This window comes from Schistocerca gregaria, chromosome 8 (genome assembly GCF_023897955.1).
Source record: "Schistocerca gregaria isolate iqSchGreg1 chromosome 8, iqSchGreg1.2, whole genome shotgun sequence".
Taxonomy (NCBI): Eukaryota; Metazoa; Arthropoda; class Insecta; order Orthoptera; family Acrididae; genus Schistocerca; species Schistocerca gregaria.
The window spans coordinates 279,999,609-280,019,601 of NC_064927.1; the positions used below are offsets into that span (position 1 = coordinate 279,999,609).

Here is a 19,993-nt window from a genome sequence, read left to right on the forward strand (position 1 = left end):
TTTGTTGCTGGTCATTCCCACATAGAAAGCGTCACAGTGCAGGCAGGTCAGTTGGTAAATCACGTGGGTGCTTTCACAGGGAGAGCCACATGTGAAAGCACCCACGTGATTTACCAACTGACCTTCCTGCACTGTGACGCTTTCTATGTGGGAATGACCAGCAACAAACTGTCCTTTCGCATGAATGGACACAGGCAGACAGTGTTTGTTGGTAATGGGGATCACCCTGTGGCTAAACATGCCTTGATGCACGGCCAGCACATCTTGGCACAGTGTTACACCGTCCGAGTTATCTGGATACTTCCCACCAACACCAACCTATCCGAACTCCGGAGATGGGAACTCGCCCTTCAGTATATCCTCTCTTCTCGATATCCGCCAGGCCTCAACCTCCGCTAATTTCAAGTTGCCGCCGCTCATACCTCACCTGTCTTTCAACAACTTCTTTGCCTCTGTACTTCCGCCTCGACTGACATCTCTGCCCTTACTCTTTGCCTTTAAATATGTCTGCTTGTGTCTGTGTATGTGTGGATGGATATGTGTGTGTGTGTGTGTGTGTGTGTGTGTGTGTGTGTGTGTGTGTGTGTGTGTGTGTGTGTGTGTGTGTGTGTGTGTGCGAGTGTACACCTGTCCTTTTTTTTCCCCTAAGGGAAGTCTTTCCGCTCCCGGGATTGGAATGACTCCTTACCCTCTCCCTTAAAACCCACATCCTTTCATTTTTCCCTCTCCTTCCCTCTTTCCTGACGAAGCAACTGCCAGTTGCGAAAGCTCGTAATTCTGTGTGTGTGTTTGTGTGTTTTGTTCATGTGCCTGTCTGCCGACGCTTTCCCGCTTGGTAAGTCTTGGAATCTTTGTTTTTAATTTATTTTTTATTGAGCTTTATAAGTTGTGTTAATTAAATGAATATTATTCTATATAAATTTTTGATGTTTAAAAATGCATTTGAACTACTGTTTATTGGCCAGTATATCTTAGCCACGAGGGAAGTAAATGGCAAAAATAGTTATTGTAATCTGAGGTACTTCCCAACCTCTTTAACATATTAGGATCTTCTTATGACATCATCAACCTGGGATTCTCAGAGAACTCTGAAATAGTTTGAGTAGCCACACAGGTATGCACCAAATTCAAGAACTGGGTGGTTGAATTTCTGGCTATCAACATTTTAGTGATGGTCATTCAAACACCCCTAGACAGTTGTTTAGTTGTGAACCCAAACAGAAAATTTCATAATAAAGGTAGTGCAGATGGTTAATAATATTGCTGCATTCACATATGGAAGCAATGGAGTGCCACTATGAGAGTTTCATTTCACCATGGGGTCTCTCTCTCTCTCTCTCTCTCTCTCTCTCTCTCTCTCTCTCCTGCTACTTGTTTTATAGGTAACATTGTCTGCAGTGCCCGCCAAAGAATCCTTAAGTCAGTGCAGACTACTTCCAGTATTTCAATCTCACATGTACGCAATGATTTATCATCTCCAAGTGACATTTAGATATTTTTGTTTGGGTCTCCAGGCACATCTGTGGTTTATGAGTGCTATTCATACTCTGTACCATATTTATGTTTTTCACCATAATATTCCATATGATAAGAAGTAATAACTGATGGTCATTGCCATAACTCCCTGTTGATTAACTTGGTCTTCCTAATATTTGCTCCAACCTCATCTTCTGCGGTGACACAGTGCATATATTTTTGTTCTCAATTCTAAGTGTATGGGAAATAAATAAATAACATGAAAACTCTTCTATTAGATAACAGTAGTTTGTCCAGGATGGAATAACAACAATAAGGAAAGGATAGGCTGCAACTCAACACGTAGAGAAGGTGCTGAGTTCAGACAGGCACAACACAAAAGCAAAAGAATACCAGAAATACTTAAGCTTTCATATAAAGTGCTTCTCAGAAGTAGAATTCTCACACATTTATGCAACAGCGACTCATAAGGGTACTGTCTCTGGGTGCCAAGACCCAACCACTTGGAGAAGCAGCTCTGTGTGTGTGTGTGTGTTTGTTTGAGAGGGGGTGGAGGGGGAGAGGAAGGGAGGGAGGGAGGGAGGGAGGGAGGGAGGGAGGGAGGGAGGGAGGGAGGGAGAGAGAGAGAGAGAGAGAGAGAGAGAGAGAGAGAGAGAGAGAGAGAGAGAGCAAGTGGTTGTGCGAGTTCTACTTCTCAGGAATGACTTTGCCTAAAAGCTTAAATATTTCTTGTATTCTTTTTCTTTTACATTGTGCACGTCTGCAGCTTAATGCCTTCTCCATGCTGATTAGAAGCAATCTATCTTTTCCATTTTGTTGTTATGACAATAGTTTGGTTTTATTCATTTACATGCTAAATGAATTGTGTTTCTTAGGGCACTGAAGAGAGAGGACAAAATAAAATGACAAACACTAAAAAAAAGGTTTTTCCTTACTATAATATGGGAACTGTTTGTTTTTTTTTACAGATTATTTTAATATCTTTTACAGACTGTGTTAATATCTTCAAAAATTATATCAAACTTTTGTGGCAATGAATGTCACGAAGAAAGCAGTAACAATGGGTCAATACGGTTGATATTATTTTCTGAATAATGTTGAACCAACATAAAATAACACTGCAGTGACTGAATGCAATATTTTTACCATTAACAAAACAATAGGGACATACAGAAGCTATTCAACCTGTACTGTAGATCTCACACACACTTTTTAAGTGCCAGGCTGTCCAATATCACTGCCAACAATTTTCAAGATAGCAAAAATTTATGTGTGTTACTTATTTTTACATGTACCTATAGCCTGACAAATAAAATTAAGTTGTGTAGCTGGAGGATAGTTTGATCAACTGCTCTGGTCCAGAATTAATTTTGAAGATATACCTTCCTCTGTTCTTGAAATGATTGTAGACTTAGAGGAAATCCACTTTTATGTACCACCATTATTTGGTATAGCTTATGTCTGCCATTGTCAATGCAATCAGAGTATTAAGTTGCATGGCAACACAATTTTTGTAGCTAATGTGTAGCTGTATTTGATGTTTATAGAACACATTTTATACACTAGAATAACCAACAAATCAAAGAAATGACAGCTTCCTATATTAAGAGTGTAAAACCAGCATTTACAAGAGTTGTTCAATAAAGATTTTTTTTTGGGGGGGGGGGGGGGTGTTCATGATGAAGGAGATTTCCACACTTAGCTTTGCTGTTTATTCTCAGGATCAAAATGATGAAGTCAAGTTTCATCAGCATTGATTACATTTGAAAGAAACTCCAGATTTTCCTCTGACATCAACTTAAATGGCATGCAGACCAGCAAGCAAATGTCCTTTTGTTCGGGAATAAACAATCTTGGAACCCATTGCACACATACATGTGTCCTGTAATTTTTCTGTCACAAATGTGTGGGTGGCACCCAATGAAATGTTCAGTATTTCAGAAAGTCACATTAAGGTAATTCGTCAATTCTCTCTCACAATGACAGCAGCACTGTTGATGTTTTCTCCCGAAAGAGCAGTAACTGGAGCATCGGGTCCACCTTTGTTTGAAATTGATTGTCTCCCCTCTTTAAACATTTTAAATCACCTTTGAGCTGTGCTGTAGGGAAGAACAATCTCTCTGTTGGCCTCCTATAACATTGTATAGGCCTCATCTGAAGATTTGTTGAGGCAAAAGCAGAATTTCAAAGCCACATATTGTTCCTCGTGTCTTACCTCCATTGCAGTGGTAGGCGATACTGAGCATGTCTGACCTTGCCTGCCTCTCACAGGTGGAAACCAGGAGTTTCCACAATGTGTTTATTGCACATTAAGCTAACAGAATATCATAAGATTAAACTTTAGTGTGAGAAATTATGTTCATAAAAAAATTATGGTCATTCTTTATTGAACAGTCCTCGTCTATTCAGATGTGGCCAAATAACTCTTTAATGATAAAAATTTATATGATGTCTATACAGTTAAATATAACACTGGACACCGTAAAGAAAATTAATAAATATTGTATTTTAGTTCTTAATGTTCCCGTTAGTAGTAAGTAACCTTCAAGGACAAGAAACACTTCTTGAAGAAGAGCTTTCAGTTAAGACCATAACACACACATGAATAACAGTAAAATTAATATAAATGTGACAAAGTCATGCAGGAGGCAGTTGATTATTGTTGTAATAATCAGTAGTTTTGCATTCAGGCTGACTGATCACAATGGTAAATTTCAAACATCAGGTAAGGAATGTGTTTCAGAATGTATCCAGTATCAAACATCTACAAAAAAATCTGATACAAAAATATTTTATAAAACATGGTAATGGATAGCTACAGCACTCCACTTCAATTGAAATCACCTAGCATAAACTGTACTATACCTACTCAGGAGCAATTGCTGCAGATGCATATGAGTTTAAAATTGTGAGTGATACAAACATTTACTGACTACAGTCACAGTTCTGCTGAGTGCAGATCAAGATGACATTTTTGTCACCAGGTGGAATTACAAAATGTGTAGTGGTGCCAAGGCACATCAACTAATGTACATTTATCTCATCATGTGGCTAATAGTTGTAAACCAACTTATTACAATAGAAATATTTTCTTCATACAAATGGTAATGATAATTTTACAATGATAACTTATTATAAAAGAAGTATTTTCTTTATACAAATCATAATGATAATTTTACAATGATAAAATGTTACACAAAATATTTGTTTAAATTTGGGAGTATTGCATGGTGTCACACATCATCGAAAGCTAAAATCACAATAACTGTGTGATATGACAAGTGGCAAAAATTAAAATATAAAATAGCAATATAAACATGCCACAATTTTAATTACAGGGAGTAAGACAGGGGAAGGGGAGTGCAGTATTTTTGTAAAAATTAAGACAGTCCATCTGTCAGACTCAAATCTGGTATCAGAAACTACCCAACATGCACTACTGCACTTACATCAAATAGAAGAACCATTTTCTGCTGATGAGCACAACCAGTTTTTTAAGAAACATTGGAAATATTTTAGTATAAGCAACATTTTTGTCTAACCTATGCTTGATAAAGTATCTGGTTGTGTTCACTGGCAGAAAATGGTTCTTCTATTTGATGTGGCACATTAGTGCATATTGGATACTTTCTGGTACCAGATTTGAGTCTGACAGATGGGCTGTCCTAATTTTGACAAAAATATTGTATTCCCCTTCCCCCATCTTACTTTCTGTATTTAAATTTGTGACAGATGTTTGTACTGCTATTTTAGACTTTAGTCTTATTTTGCTTGTTATATCTCACGGTTGTGATTGATTGTGGCTTTTGATGATGAGTGGCACCTTGCAACACTCCTGAATTTAAACAAATATTTTGTGTGGCCTCTTAACATTGTAAAGTCATCATTACCAATTGTATAAAGAAAATATTTCTTTTATAACAGTTGATTCACAACCATCAGGCACACAGTATAATAAGTGAACATTAATTGATGTGCCTTGGTGCCACTATACATTTTTCAATGCCATCTGGTAGCAAAAATGTGTTCTTGGTATGCACAATTATGACTGTAGTCGGTGAATCTTTGATTCACGTGCAAATTGAAACACCATACCTATGTGCCGCAATCACTATTGGGAAGGTGTAGTGCAGTTTATGCCAAGTGATTTCAAAATGGAGTGCTGTAGCTACCCACTGTCATGTTTTAAAAAATATATTTATAAGTGGTTTTCTGTAGAAATCTGATGGTGAATAAATTCTGAAATATTTCATATGAGCAATAAAGTCATTCTTTGCCTGGTGTTTGACTTTTACCATTGTGACATAGTCAACCTGAATGCAGAACTAGTGATTATTAACAGTAAAATTGACTGGCTGTGGGATAAAAGTTGAATTTTTGCAAAATTAGCTTTTAAAGAGATTTGGGATTTATTGCAGTTAAGAACTTATGTATCTTTTCTTTCACCACAGAAACCACAGCCTGAACAGCAACGTACTTTTGTAAGTAGGAATGTTTCTGTGTACATTTATGTTACGTGTTGCACAATGTCCATGAAATAGCAAACATCTCTTACATCTAACACTGTGTTTGACAGCATTTCCTTGCAATTCTAATGAGGTCTGTTCCATATAATTCTAAGAGCAAGTTTTTTTTACTAAAAGAGACTGATGGTTGGAGCTAAAAAGAAAAAAACAGGACATGTATTTCAATTTTCCTTTGTAAACCTCTGTGCTAACATAGTTTGCAAAAATGGAGTGTATGTTTGAGTTTTATAACCACATGGAAACAGAATGGCAACACATTATGGCTATGAGTTTAATCCAACAGAGAAAAAAAATTCTGGGTGAATCATATGAGCAAGTACAGCAACTCACAGCACTAAAATAGCATTGAGCAATGGACTGAAGCAGACATGGTTTTTTTCTTAAATAAAATTCAGCTAACAAACTTGTATACATTGAGGTGTACACAAATATCAGCTGCATACAGATACTATGTCTTTTCTTGTTCCTATCATCCCATCTTACTGCTGCATCACCTTTTTTTGTGCACCTGTGGGTTGCTCAATAATGCTTTTATAGAATGAGTTGTTGTCTTTACTCATACAACTATTTTTATCTATGAACATGTGTGACAACTAATGAAATATACAGTACATAACAGCTGAATTGTTTGAAAGTAATGTATGACCTCAGTTTCAGAAGTTGTGTTTGCAAAATATTAATACAAATTATTTACAGAAGAATGGAAACACTGACAATAGTCAACTTCAGGGAAGATCAGTTAGGGTTCTGGAGAAATGCAAGGACATCCAAGGCGATACTGACCCTACAACCTATCCTAGAAGACAGGTTGAAGAAAGGCAAAATATATTTATAGCATCTGCAGTTTTAGAGAAAACTGAAGTGTTCACTGGATTACACACTTGAAAGTAGGAGGGATGAAATAGGTGGAATGAAAGGCTGTTTATCCCTATATTGTTCAGTATGCACACACAGCAAGCAGAAAGGAAACCAAAGTGAAATTTGGAAAGGTAATAAAAGTTCAGGGAGAAGAAACTAAAAATTTAAGGGGTCAATGACATTGAAATTCGGTCAGAGATTGCAAAGGATTTGATAGAACATTTGAATGGACTGGATAGTATCTCAGAAATAGATTGTAAGATGAACATCTACAAAAGTAAAACAAGGGTAATCGAAGACAACTAAATTCAGTCAGGCAGTGCTGAGGGAATTAGTTTAGGAAATGAGATACTAAAAGTAGTAGATGAAAATGATGATAGCTGGAGAACATATGATATTAAATGAAGAGTGCCAATTGCAAGAAAACTAGTTCTGCAAAAGAGATATTTAACATTTAATATCAGTTCATAAGGAAGTTTTTTCTGAAGGTCTTCCTCTGGAGTGTAGCCTTGTATGGAAGTGAAACATGGAAAATAAGCAGTTCAGACAGGAAGCTTTTGAAATGCTGTGATATAGAAAAATGCTGAAGATTAGATGGGTAGATTAAATAACTAATGATGAGGTACTGAATCGAAATGGGGAATATTTGCGCCACAACTTGACAATGACTAGCAATTGGTACGACACATCCTTAGGCATCAGTGAATTCTCAGCTCAGTAACAGAAGGAAGAGTGGGAGGTTACAAATTATAAGGCATCTAAGGTGGATCTCCAATGATTAGACCATGTCAGGACAATGTAAACAGATGTGCTAGTGTGTGTTTCATTGAGTACTGTTTTTTATGATTTTAAATGTTTTATTTATTACAGACCTTTATATAATGTGCTACATCTTATCTATACAACAACTTGATGTAAGGTTCAACTCATAATGAACACAATTTATAACAAAAGTTTTTGAAGACCTGAAGATAACAGCAATGTCTGTCAAAACCAGCTGTTTACAAACAGAGGAAATTTTTATGTGATCTTGCCTTTAGAAAGTTTTTAACAAGTATATGTAAGGGATCAACAACATGCATAAGAATATGAGATCAATCTTTCAAGCAGATGTAAAGATAACACCAGTAACCCAACTAGCCTTTCAGATTGTCTCCTTCTTTGCCATCTTTTGACAGGCAACTACTTGGCTCTGCCATATCTGTTCTCAACTCTTCTGCCATATATGTAGAATTTGGTATCTGGTCATATAGTTGTTAAAGAGCTGGATGGTCCATTTCTTTCTTATTAGGCCAAGATGCTTAAATTGCTCTGAATATCATCCAAACAAGCTGATTTTCCATTTTTATTCTGTTTGATAGCTTTCTCTAAATCAGCCAAGCTGAATGTTGTTATAGTTCTAATCCATCAATCCCTTTAGGTCTCTTTTATAGTGCAAATGACCTTGTTTACAGCTTCCACAGTTGCTTCACTAAAAGGATTTTCGTTAACTAAATTGCGGTGTTCTGTAAGTAGAGCAGCTTGGTCTGATGTGAGACTGAGTAGACAAGATTTCCAGCACTGGTAAGGTATAAACATTCAGGAGCATCTCTATATAACTGCAGTGATGGTGTCTGGAATAGATGCCATTGGACATACTTTAACATCCAATAATTCTGCAAATTTCAACTATTCTGATTTGTTAAATTGTACCTTCTGCAGAAAGGTACTTTCTGAGGTCTAACTACAGCAAATACTTTCCACATTATTGGTCTATACTGTCAGTTGGGTATTGAAGCGCAAATAGATTTTACACATTATGGACTAATACTGCTACTAATGATTATGAGATCAGGGTTGTATCTGCACATCCACGTGCTACTGTTGAATGATGCAGCTAGTTTTGCACCATTGACTAGAGTAAGATGATGCATTTTGTGTCCATTCTTGCACTGCTGCCCCATTCTCATCTTATTATCATAGCCCCTGCCCCATTCTCATTTCATTATCATACCCCATAACTTGATATGACTGTTGAAATTACTCATCATAATCTGTGTATTTTTGTTCTGCAAACTGAGTAGTTTATTAATAGTAAATTCAGTGTCAGCTGGTTTATACAGTGTTTCACTGGTACAATTAACTATTTCTTTAGTAAGAATGTCAATATCATTGACCATCCCCATGAGTGATGACGACTTCTAAGCAGAATTAAACACAATTAAACAAAGAGCGACATGCCATAAAAATTAGAATGGTTACAATCTTGTCTTGATGGACTCCATACTGCATAAAAAACGAAAACAGGTCTCCACTATTCTGAGCTTAATCCTCCTCCTCCTCCACCACCACCACCTCATTAAATGGTGCACAGTTCCAGATTTAGGTAAAGTCCCAGAATGTGGTCACAAAGTTCTAGGATCTCTGAAACACAACTTTACCAGCAGGAACAAGTTCGTACCGGAGCACAAGAAAAGGTGAATATGTTCCTCTTAAAAAGACTCTGACAGAAAAGTGGGAAACCAGCTAAATCAGTCCTCTTTCCGTTTCCCTCACCAACAATTTTGTCATGCGAGCATCTAAGAGACAAATAATAAGTAAGGCAACACTTTTTTTTCTCGGCTGATTTCAGTTGAAAAAATGCAGAATTTTTTGCGAGACATCGTGGAATATTCCCACTTCAGCCCCTATAGTTTCATTAAGTTCTGATAGGAGCTTTATGAAGCCTTCAAAATGGCGTCTGTGAAGGTACGTTCGAAGCAGAGAGCTGCAGTTTTTCAGAAACTCCATAGACACCTGGCAGTGAACAAAAGCACAGTGAGTCATTGGGCAAGGCATCTTTCATCATTGCAGTAAGGTTGTGTTCACCTGTCCAGTCTCCCATGCGCTGGTTGTCCACACACAGCTGTGACTCCTACAATGCTGGAACACGTGGACACACTCATTCAAAGATATCAATGGATAACAATCAAACAAGTCACTGCTCAACTGGACGTCCCTCTTGGTAGTGCTGACACTCAAGTCTGCGCACCCACGAGGAGTTCACAAAATTTCATTGGAATGTTCATGCTCATCCACCGTATAGACTGGATCTCACACCTCCCAATTTCCATATGTTTAGCCCAATAAAAGATGCTGTTAATGGAAAGCAGTACATGGATGATGCAGAGGTTATTGCTGCAGCTATATGTTAGCTCTGAGGTCAACAAGTAGAGTGGTACCATACAGACATGTAGGCTCTCCCTGTAAGGTGGCATAAGGCCATCACATTGAATGAAGATTGTGTTGAAAAATAGGGTTTTGTAGCTAAAAGAGTAGGGAGCAAGATGGTGTACTGTATAATCCTGAATAAGACCATATCCCTTAAGAAAAAAATGTTTTGCACTTCTTATTGAAAGCCCATTGTATTCAAACTCTTAACATATAACAATCTAAATCCTTTTACCCCGTCTCTCTTCATACTCAACATCTTCCTCTCACTGCCACTGTCTCCTTTTCCCCTCAGTGATTTGCAACAAATCCCAGTGCTGCTGTCTCCTCTCTCACTTGCACCATCTCCTTTTGTCTTTCTTCCTCGCTGCCACTGTCTCCCCCATACCTCAGCAGCTTAAAAATTCTGTGGGGTCCAACTCAACTTTTCCCCTATGCCCATTTGTTTAAAATTTCCATCAAAAATACACCCTCCTCTCTACCTACATGTTAAAAGGGTCTACTTATCTGGGGAAGGGTCCAAACACCCCCCCCCCCCCCCTCCCGGCCTAAGTATGGTCTCCACTCACCTGTATTTCCATTGCGTCCTTTCTCTTTTGCTCCCACTGCTTCTATCTACATCCAGCTACCTTGCATTTCACTGGCACACTCTCCACAAGCATGAACATCTCCTGCTTCTTTGGCTACCACTGCTGTTGCCTTCATCCAACTCTCTCTCTCTCTCTTTCTCTCTCTCTCTTTTCCACCATCACTGCCCCTCTGCTAATATCTTTCAGCACAAAAGAACATGAAATTGTTAGCATGACAAAATTTTAGGTGACAAAAGTGGAATAAGAATTGAAGCAGCTAGTTTCCCACTTTTCTGTCAGAGTCTTTTGAAGAGGAATGCATTCACCTTTTTTGTGGCCTGACAGGAGCCTTTTTCTGCTGATTCTATTCATTTCCTGTCAACAGCAGGGTGTGCTGCTGATATAAAACAAATTCTAAGGTTCAGTAAATTTTTACGTATCATTTATATACTTTAACACATTTACATACTTTGACACACATAACCAACAAGTAAGTGTGGTTAACACAAACTCATTTGCTTAACATTTTTTGTGGATACTTTGCTCATCTATCACAACTCATAGAAGACACCCAGCTAATGATTTGTATCTTAAATTATTTTACTGGATTTGCAGTCTTTCCAGTTTTACATAATTTTTGGAAGTCAGATGCCCAGCTTATGACTTGTATCTTAAAATATTTTACTGAATTTGCAGTCTTTCCAGTTTTACATAGTTTTTGGGAGTCATCTGAAGTTCTTTTCACACATGTTAAGATCTTTTATAGCCCATTTTTGTCACTGGTGTACCACTTTGGGCATATATGTACAAGTGTGGAGAGCCTGTTAGACAGAGGCAATGTGCCAAAGTTTTATTGGTGAGAAATCCTGAATAGAAACATAGGAAAATCCAGGATGGAATGTAACAATATTATGAAAAGGATAGTTGCTACTCACCATACTGTGGAGATGATGAGTTGCAGGCAGCACAACAAAAAGACTATCAGAAAGTGAGCTTTCGTCCAACAATGCCTTCATTGAAAATAATCACACACACACACACACACACACACACACAAACACACACACACACAGTCCCTGGCTGCTGAAGTCTGGCTTCAGTGGCCAAAGACTTCGGTAATGCGTACATTAGTTGCATTTGCATGAATCTGTGTGTGTGTGTGTGTGTGTGTGTGTGTGTGTGTGTGTGTGTGTGTAGATTTATTTTCAACGAAGGCCCTGTTGGCCGAAAGCTCACTTTCTGATACTCAGCATCTCCATTATATGGTGAGTAGCAACTGTGCTTTTCATAATATAATTGAATAGAAACATAGTTTTGATGACCTTAGTACCCTTTCCGAGTGTTCAAAATGTCAGCTAAAACTACATTAATGCCTCAGACCAGATATTATATACACATTTTACATGCATAAGTACAGAAACTTTGAACCTCTGTATCTCGGATAATGATAAAAAAAGTTTCAAGGTTCCCCAAGAACAGTATAAGCTAAAAATTTTGACACTGCCATGAATAGAAATTATAGGAAGTGGCTATCCCCACAACTGGTTTCGATGTTTCCTCAGGAACTGGCCACAAAAAAATGGTGCTGTTAGCAGCAGCTAAGGTCCTTCCTAGAACACACCTAATGCAAAAGAGCCAACCAATTTGTTCAGTTTGTCTTAGTGGGGTGGGAGAGGGGGAGGAAGTGTGTAATGTTTGAATTTTGACACTGTACTTTAGGATAGCTACAATATGCCCATTGTTCTGATAGGTAGACAAATGGTCATGACACCAAGGGCTATACAAAACACTCTGTGATCATTAAGATCCTGAGCTATGACTCCCTGAAAAATTGCATTTTTGTGGGCAGCTTTCGTGCAAGGGCCGATTTCCACAACACTATTGAAAAAATTTTGCCTAATAGCAGGATACCACATCTACTTTGGAAAAAGGGTTGAATATATAAAATCACTTGTAGTTATGGCGAATTCTATGTATGCCAGTCTGGCACAACGATCCACTCACTTGAAGGAACATGACAGAAGTTAGAAACAGAAAAGAGGACTCCATCATTACAAACCACCTTCTTAATGAAGGCCACCGTTACAAGGTGCAACAGGAAATCCCACATGACATCCACAAAGGGAGGCATATGAACCATCTTGAAATAATGGAAAGTAATAAATGTATGACTAATTGCCCAAATTTGGAACTTCTATCAGCAGCTGCTCCAAGTGTAACCATGTGTGTGGTGGCAAAGTAAATTACTTTGAAAGTGTCATCATTGACACCTGACAGCTAGTACGGCTTCATTTTTGTCATTTTGTGCTAGTGTGTGGTAGTTGGTTATGGAAAGTACCATTGCTGAATTAAATGCTATTTACAAAGTAGCAGTTGAAAGAAACCTGGAACTGAAGTCTATCTGAAAAATTTTGGCACCGGCAGGAAGGCTATGTACTGCACTAGATAATGTGTGTGGGGAACTAAATATAAAGTAGATCAACTGGGTGGTGGAATGAAAGAGAAACTGAGATTCACTAGTTGTGGAAGCTGAAGCAGATGCAGATAAGAGAGCCTCATCAGTGCAATAAAATTGCAAGAAACTGCACTGCGGCAGGAGTTTGTCTGTGTGGTGAGCTGAGAGATAAATGAGGAGATCAAGCAGTTATAGATGCAGATCAAACTGCCTCAATAGTGGTGTAAAATTGCAGAAAGGTTCTTGTCACCATTTATATGTTAAATAAAAGTTACATGTCTGTGAATTCCAAGCCTTTTAAAAAGAAAAGAAAGAAAGAAAGAAAGAAAGAAAGAAAGAAAGAGAAGGTAAACCCATCCAATTGCAGCACATATTACAGCTCCTACTTGCATGCTCCATATTTTACTTTATTTCAATTATGGTGATTTCACTGTAATATCAAATCGCATTATTACTGTTATCTCATTTACCATTTTGGTCCCATTTGTAATACTACACTTGTTGAAGATAGTATTGATTTGTCAAGTCATGCCTTTGAAACATGTCACCAAAGTTTACTGTATTTTGTTCAGTTTATTTTAGTCTCTGAACAATTGTTGTAATTTGTCATGTCGTTCATTAAATCATATGTTATATATTTTATCTAAGCTAAATAGTTATATTTCACATTTTTATCAAAATAATTCTTTTCACTTTAGTTTTACATAAAACATTATTACTGTCAACTTTAAAACCCAATTGAAAGAATCTTTGGATCCACTTGCTTTAAAAATCTTTGATCTCACAAAATTTATGCATCTGATGATTGTCTAACAATAGAAAACAGTTTGGTTAAATAATAAAGTAGAATAATATACAAGTGCTATCCCTTTCCCATTAATTTACATTTACCATAGATTCTAAAACAATGGGAAAAGGTATATTTCACAAAGAAAAGCATGGCTATTTTCAAACTGAAACTGCTATAGGCACTTAAGATGTGTTGAAGTATGGCAACTGGCTATGTGGGCTACAAGTGCAACATTTCCTACCTTACTGATGGTATATTCTATTCTGAAAGAAAGCAGACCAGAGTGCTCACATTGTCGACTGTTGTGGCTTCTTGTAACGCAGCTATTTTTCCACCCTAAATGGCCTTACAGTGGTGATGGTTCCATCACATTCATTCAACTCAGTGACAGAGAACAAGCAGTTTACTACAGATATGCCCTTTATGCTTCACAGCAAGGCAAATACAGCTGGAGCCCCTGCACAGTGTAACAGAATTTTCTGAGCTGTGGAAGGAAAGACTGCAGACAGCATGTGTGGACTCAAATGGGTCCTACTTTAAAAGCAACATCCAATAACTGAACATACACTGTTGTGCAGAACTTGGTATAAAAGTAACTATAGTAGGATGTATCACTTGCCAAGTAAAATAACTTGAAACAACCTGGACCATACATAGAAAGAGTAGCTATATTGTACAGAAGGTAACTGAAAGACATTTGCAGCGAGAAGGATAGAAAAGACACTTTTATGTAAAGACAATAAATACACTGAAGTCATATCTTCTAGTAAACCTTCCGGGATGTAAGGTGGTCCATGAAACATCCCGGAAGGTTTACCAGAAGATATGTCATCCGGTCGTGAAAGCCTTCATACACTGAAGTCATTCATAATTTACGATGGTCCCCTGGACATTACACAAGATAAATAAATGTAAATTTTATGTGACTAGGGCCTCCTGTTGGGTAGATCATTCACTGGGTGTAAGTCTTTTGATTTGATGCCACTTAGGCGAATTGCATAATGATGGGGATAAAATGATGATGATTAGGACAACACAACACACAGCCCCTGAGTGGAGAAAATCTCCGACCCAGCCGGGAATCGAACCCGGGCCCTTAGGATTGACATTCTGTCGTGCTGACCACTCAGCTACTGGGGGCGGATGTTACAAAAGATGTGTCATGTTTCTTAATAGGGTCTGTGATCACAAGGGATGACAACATGTTCCCATGTTGGTAAGGAGTTCTTGTGGTGGGATGTTCCATTGCTCCATCAGCACAGTTGACAACTGCTAGATGGTTGTTGGTGCATATGGATGTTGATGTGCTGCAGTGTGTCTTTTCAAAACATCTCGCACATGCTCAATGGAATTTAAGTCAGGAGCAAATAGGCAAACCAGTCTATTCACTGAATATTCTCGCATTCCAGGAACTCGTGCACCTGCACACTTCGATGTGAGCACGCACTGTCATCCGTAAAAATGAAGTCAGTGTCATAATTACATTGGTCAGTGAGTGTACTATGTTCAAAGATTTGAGAGTCAGTACACTCATGCAATGTTATGCCCATCCGCAACGAAACACCAGCAAATTATGATGTTCAACAATGTCACCAGATGCATTACACATTCCTGCCTGTCTACATCTACATTTATACTCCGCAAGCCACCCAACGGTGTGTGGCGGAGGGCACTTTACGTGCCACTGTCATTACCTCCCTTTCCTGTTCCAGTCGCGTATGGTTCGCGGGAAGAACAACTGCCGGAAAGCCTCTGTGTGCGCTCGAATCTCTCTAATTTTACATTTGTGATCTCCTCGGGAGGTATAAGTAGGGGGAAGCAATATATATTCGATACCTCATCCAGAAAGGCACCCTCTCGAAACCTGGCGAGCAAGCTACACCGCAATGCAGAGCGCCTCTCTTGCAGAGTCTGCCACTTGAGTTTGCTAAACATCTCCGTAACACTATCACGGTTACCAAATAACCCTGTGACGAAACACGCCGCTCTTCTTTGGATCTTCCTTATCTCCTCCATCAACCCGATCTGGTACGGATCCCACACTGATGAGCAGTACTCAAGTATAGGTCGAACGAGTGTTTTGTAAGCCACCTCCTTTGTTGATGGACTACATTTTCTAAGGACTCTCCCAATTAATTTCAACCTGGTACCTGCCTTGCCAACAATTAATTTTATATGATCATTCCACTTCAAATTGTTCCACACGCATACTCCCAGATATTTTACAGAAGTAACTGCTACCAGTGTTTGTTCCGCTATCATATAATCATACAATAAAGGATCCTTCTTTCTATGTATTCGCAATACATTACATTTGTCTATGTTAAGGGTCAGTTGCCACTCCCTGCACCAAGCGCCTATCCGCTGCAGATCTTCCTGCATTTTGCTGCAATTTTCTAATGCTGTACACTACAGCATCATCTGCAAAAAGCCGCATGGAACTTCTGACACTATCTACTAGGTCATTTATATATATACTGTGAAAAGCAATGGTCCCATAACACTCCCCTGTGGCACGCCAGAGGCTACTTTAATGTCTGTAGACGTCTCTCCATTGATAACAACATGCTGTGTTCTGTTTGCTAAAAACTCTTCAATCCAGCCACGCAGCTGGTCTGATATTCCATAGGCTTTTACTTGGTTTATCAGGCGACAGTGCGGAACTGTATCGAATGCCTTCTGGAAGTCAAGAAAAATAGCATCTACCTGGGAGCCTGTATCTAATATTTTGTTGGGTCTCCCACGACCGCTGTTTCCGGAATCCATGTTGATTCCTACAGAGTAGATTCTGGGTTTCCAAAAACGACATGATACGTGAGCAAAAAACATGTTCTAAAATTCTACAACAGATCGACGTCACAGATATAGGTCTATAGTTTTGCGCATCTGCTCGACGGCCCTTCTTGAAGACTGGGACTACCTGTGCTCTTTTCCAATCATTTGGAACCTTCCGTTCCTCTAGAGACTTGCGGTACACAGCTGTTAGAAGGGGGACAAGTTCTTTCACGTACTCTATGTAGAATCGAATTGGTATCCCGTCAGGTCCAGTGGACTTTCCTCTGTTGAGTGATTCCAGTTGCTTTTCTATTCCTTGGACACTTATTTCGTTGTCAGCCATTTTTTCGTTTGTGCGAGGATTTATAGAAGGAAAGGGCGGTCTTCCTCTGTGAAACAGCTTTGGGAAAAGGTGTTTAGTATTTCAGCTTTACGCGTGTCATCCTCTATTTCAATGCAATCATCATCCCGGAGCGTCTGGATATGCTGTTTCGAGCCACTTACTGATTTAACGTAAGACCAGAACTGTATGAAGGTCATAATGCACCCAGGAACTATGCTGAGCATTATCATGTTGGTGGTCCAGGTGTTATGGTGTGGGGAGACATAATGTATGTGTGCACTGACCCTCAAATCTTTGAATGTTCACCAGTCAACGTTATTGCAACACTGTACTCGTCCTCAATGTGCATCTCTTCAGGGGTTCATTCAGACTGACTTAATTTTTATGGATGAAAATGCACAACCGCATCAACTGTGTAGGTGCATGAGCTCTTGGAATAAGAAGATATTTGGTGAATGTACGGCCATACCTGTTTCCCTGACTTAAGCCCCTTCAAGCACGTATTGGATGTGTTGCAGAGACATACTGCAGCATGTCCACAGGCATCATCAATCATCTAGCAGTTGTCAACAGTGCTGGTGGAGGAATGGAACACCCAAACACAGCTTACCTACATTGTGGCCAACATCGAAGTAGCTGGAAGTCGTGCATTACTGTCCACTGTGATCACACAAATCCACCCTTTTGTAATGCTCAGGGTACCATCGTAAATCACAGTAATTTCTGTGTAATTATTGTCTTTCAATAAAAGTGTCATTTCTGTTCATCTCATTGCTTATTTCTTTCAGTTACCTACTGTACTATACTATAGCTTTCGAATGAAATGATAATTAAATGGACACCTTAGCTGCAAACAGGTGTTGATGTACTTCATTAGGGGCATGTTGAAAATGTCTGCCCCGACCCGGACTCGAACCCGGGATCTCCTGTTTACATGGCAGACGCTCTAGCCATCTGAACCACCGAAGGCACAGAGGATAGTGTGCCTGCAGGGACTTATCCCTTGCACGCTCCCTGTGAACCCCACATTTCCAACATGTCCACACCACAACATTCGTAGTGCGCCTAATAGATGTACATGAAGTACTTCAACGCCTGTTTGCAGCTAGGGTGTCCATTTAATTATCATTTCATTTCTAGAAAAGCTGCATGGTCATCAATGGTAACTGTTCTTTCGGGAACAGATACTACTGTCATATTTACTATAGCTTTCATTGAGCAGTGTTACGTTGACAGTGACACACAATGTAAAAGTTGCTCGCATCCTTAATTTTTGCACACCAGCATATTAGACAGGTACACAAATTTGCTGCAAAAATCCAATTTTCTGAGGCAGTCTTTATATACAACAATCTTCCAGTTCAGAACAAGAACAAGAATTAGTAAACTACCTATTCACTGCCTCAGAGTTGATCAGTTTTGATGAGGATTTTTCATAGTATCAAGAAGTAGTTTGAGGTCAAGGAATAGTCAAGCAATAAGACATCTTGACTAACAGCCTTATTTCTTTTGTGACAATACAGATTTATTTTAGTTATCTGACAAAGCCGCTTCACATGTGGCCACTGCTGTCTCTAAGAACATTATGGCCTCACTGAAGCAAGTAGTGATCTTGGTTGCAGTGCTTGGTAGGGGGTATGGAAGAGTTGAGAGGTGGAGAAGGGGACAAATAGCAGGACAGGGGTGTGTGAAGATGCAGTATTGCTGCTTGTGGGAGTGTACAGACAGAGACATGGCAGTGGCAGGATGGTGGACTGCTAGATGCTACATTGTGAGACTTGGGTTGTGGAGGGAGGGGGGGGGGAGAGGGAATGGGGGGAGAGAATAGGAGAGACACAGCAAAACAGAAAGGAATATACAGGCGAGACAGGGGAGGGCGTTTTGAAGGCATGTGTGAGGCTAGGATGCAAGCACAGATGGGAACAGAGGAAAGTGGAGGGCACACACAAGTGGTGTTATGGAAATGGAGGGAACATTCTCATCTGCACACTTCAGAATAACGGGCATTGATATGAAGGATCCAGATGGCATGGGCTGTGAAGAAGCCATGGAAGTCAAATATATCATGTTGCATTTGGCATGCTTGGCAACTACATGGACAGCTGACTTCAGCCACAATTTGACAGTGGCCTATTATGCAGACAGATAGCCTGTTAGTGGTCATGCTCTGGTAGATTGCAGCATAGAGGTTGAACTTAAGTTGGTAGTAGTGGGAGGATGTATGGGACAAGGTCTTCATCTATGTCTTTTACAGGGATGTGAGCCATGGGACAAGGGGTTGGGAGCAGGGGTAGAATAAGGACAGATAAGGATATTGCACAGGTTGGGTGGGTGATGGAATATCACTTTCAAAGGGGTAGGGAGGATATTCCTCATTTCAGGGCACAATCTGAGGTTGACAAAGCCCCAGTGGAGAACATGATAAGAGTTGTTCCAGTCCTGAGTGGGACTGAGTCACAAAGGGTTGCTCCTTTGCAGCTGATCATTGGGCATTAGGGGTATGCTTGGAGACTGCGTAGACAATGTGCTGAATATCTTGTTTCTGGATAAGGTGGAGAGGATAATTTCAGTCTTCAAATGCTTCAGTCAGCAAGATCCTCAATATATATGGAGATGAATTTTTCATCACTCCAGATAAGTTGACCACAGGGGCCTAGGCTGCATGCTAGGAGCATCTAGATGTGGATTGGGTGCAAGCTGTCAAAATGGTAGTATTGTTGGCCATTTGTAGGTTAGGTGCGATGGACATACTGATGGAGACATCCAAGTGGCAGATTGTCTTCAAAAGAGAACTAATTATGGGTTAAGATAGATTGGTCATGGTGACCAGGAAGAAGGTTGTGTGTTTGAAGTCGATTGGATTATGGGAAAGGCAGTGTTCAGCAATGGCAAGTTCAGCATTGGAGGTGCCAATATAGAGGGAGAGGAACTGACCGTAACAAACAGGGCATTGGGTGGTGAATGGACAGGAAATATGGAGAGTTGTTAAAGGAAATGGTTAGTGTCCTTAAT

General features: G+C 39.4%; 1 protein-coding gene across 1 annotated transcript in view; it reads left to right on the forward strand.

Moving 5' to 3' along the window:
• LOC126284244 (PDZ and LIM domain protein 3) overlaps positions 1 to 19,993 on the forward strand; it is a 387,642-nt gene that overhangs the window by 366,092 nt on the left and 1,557 nt on the right. The window contains exon 9 of the mRNA XM_049983040.1: positions 5,928 to 5,957. Coding sequence (XP_049838997.1) covers positions 5,928 to 5,957 — 30 coding nt within the window. The remainder of the gene's footprint in view (positions 1 to 5,927; positions 5,958 to 19,993) is intronic.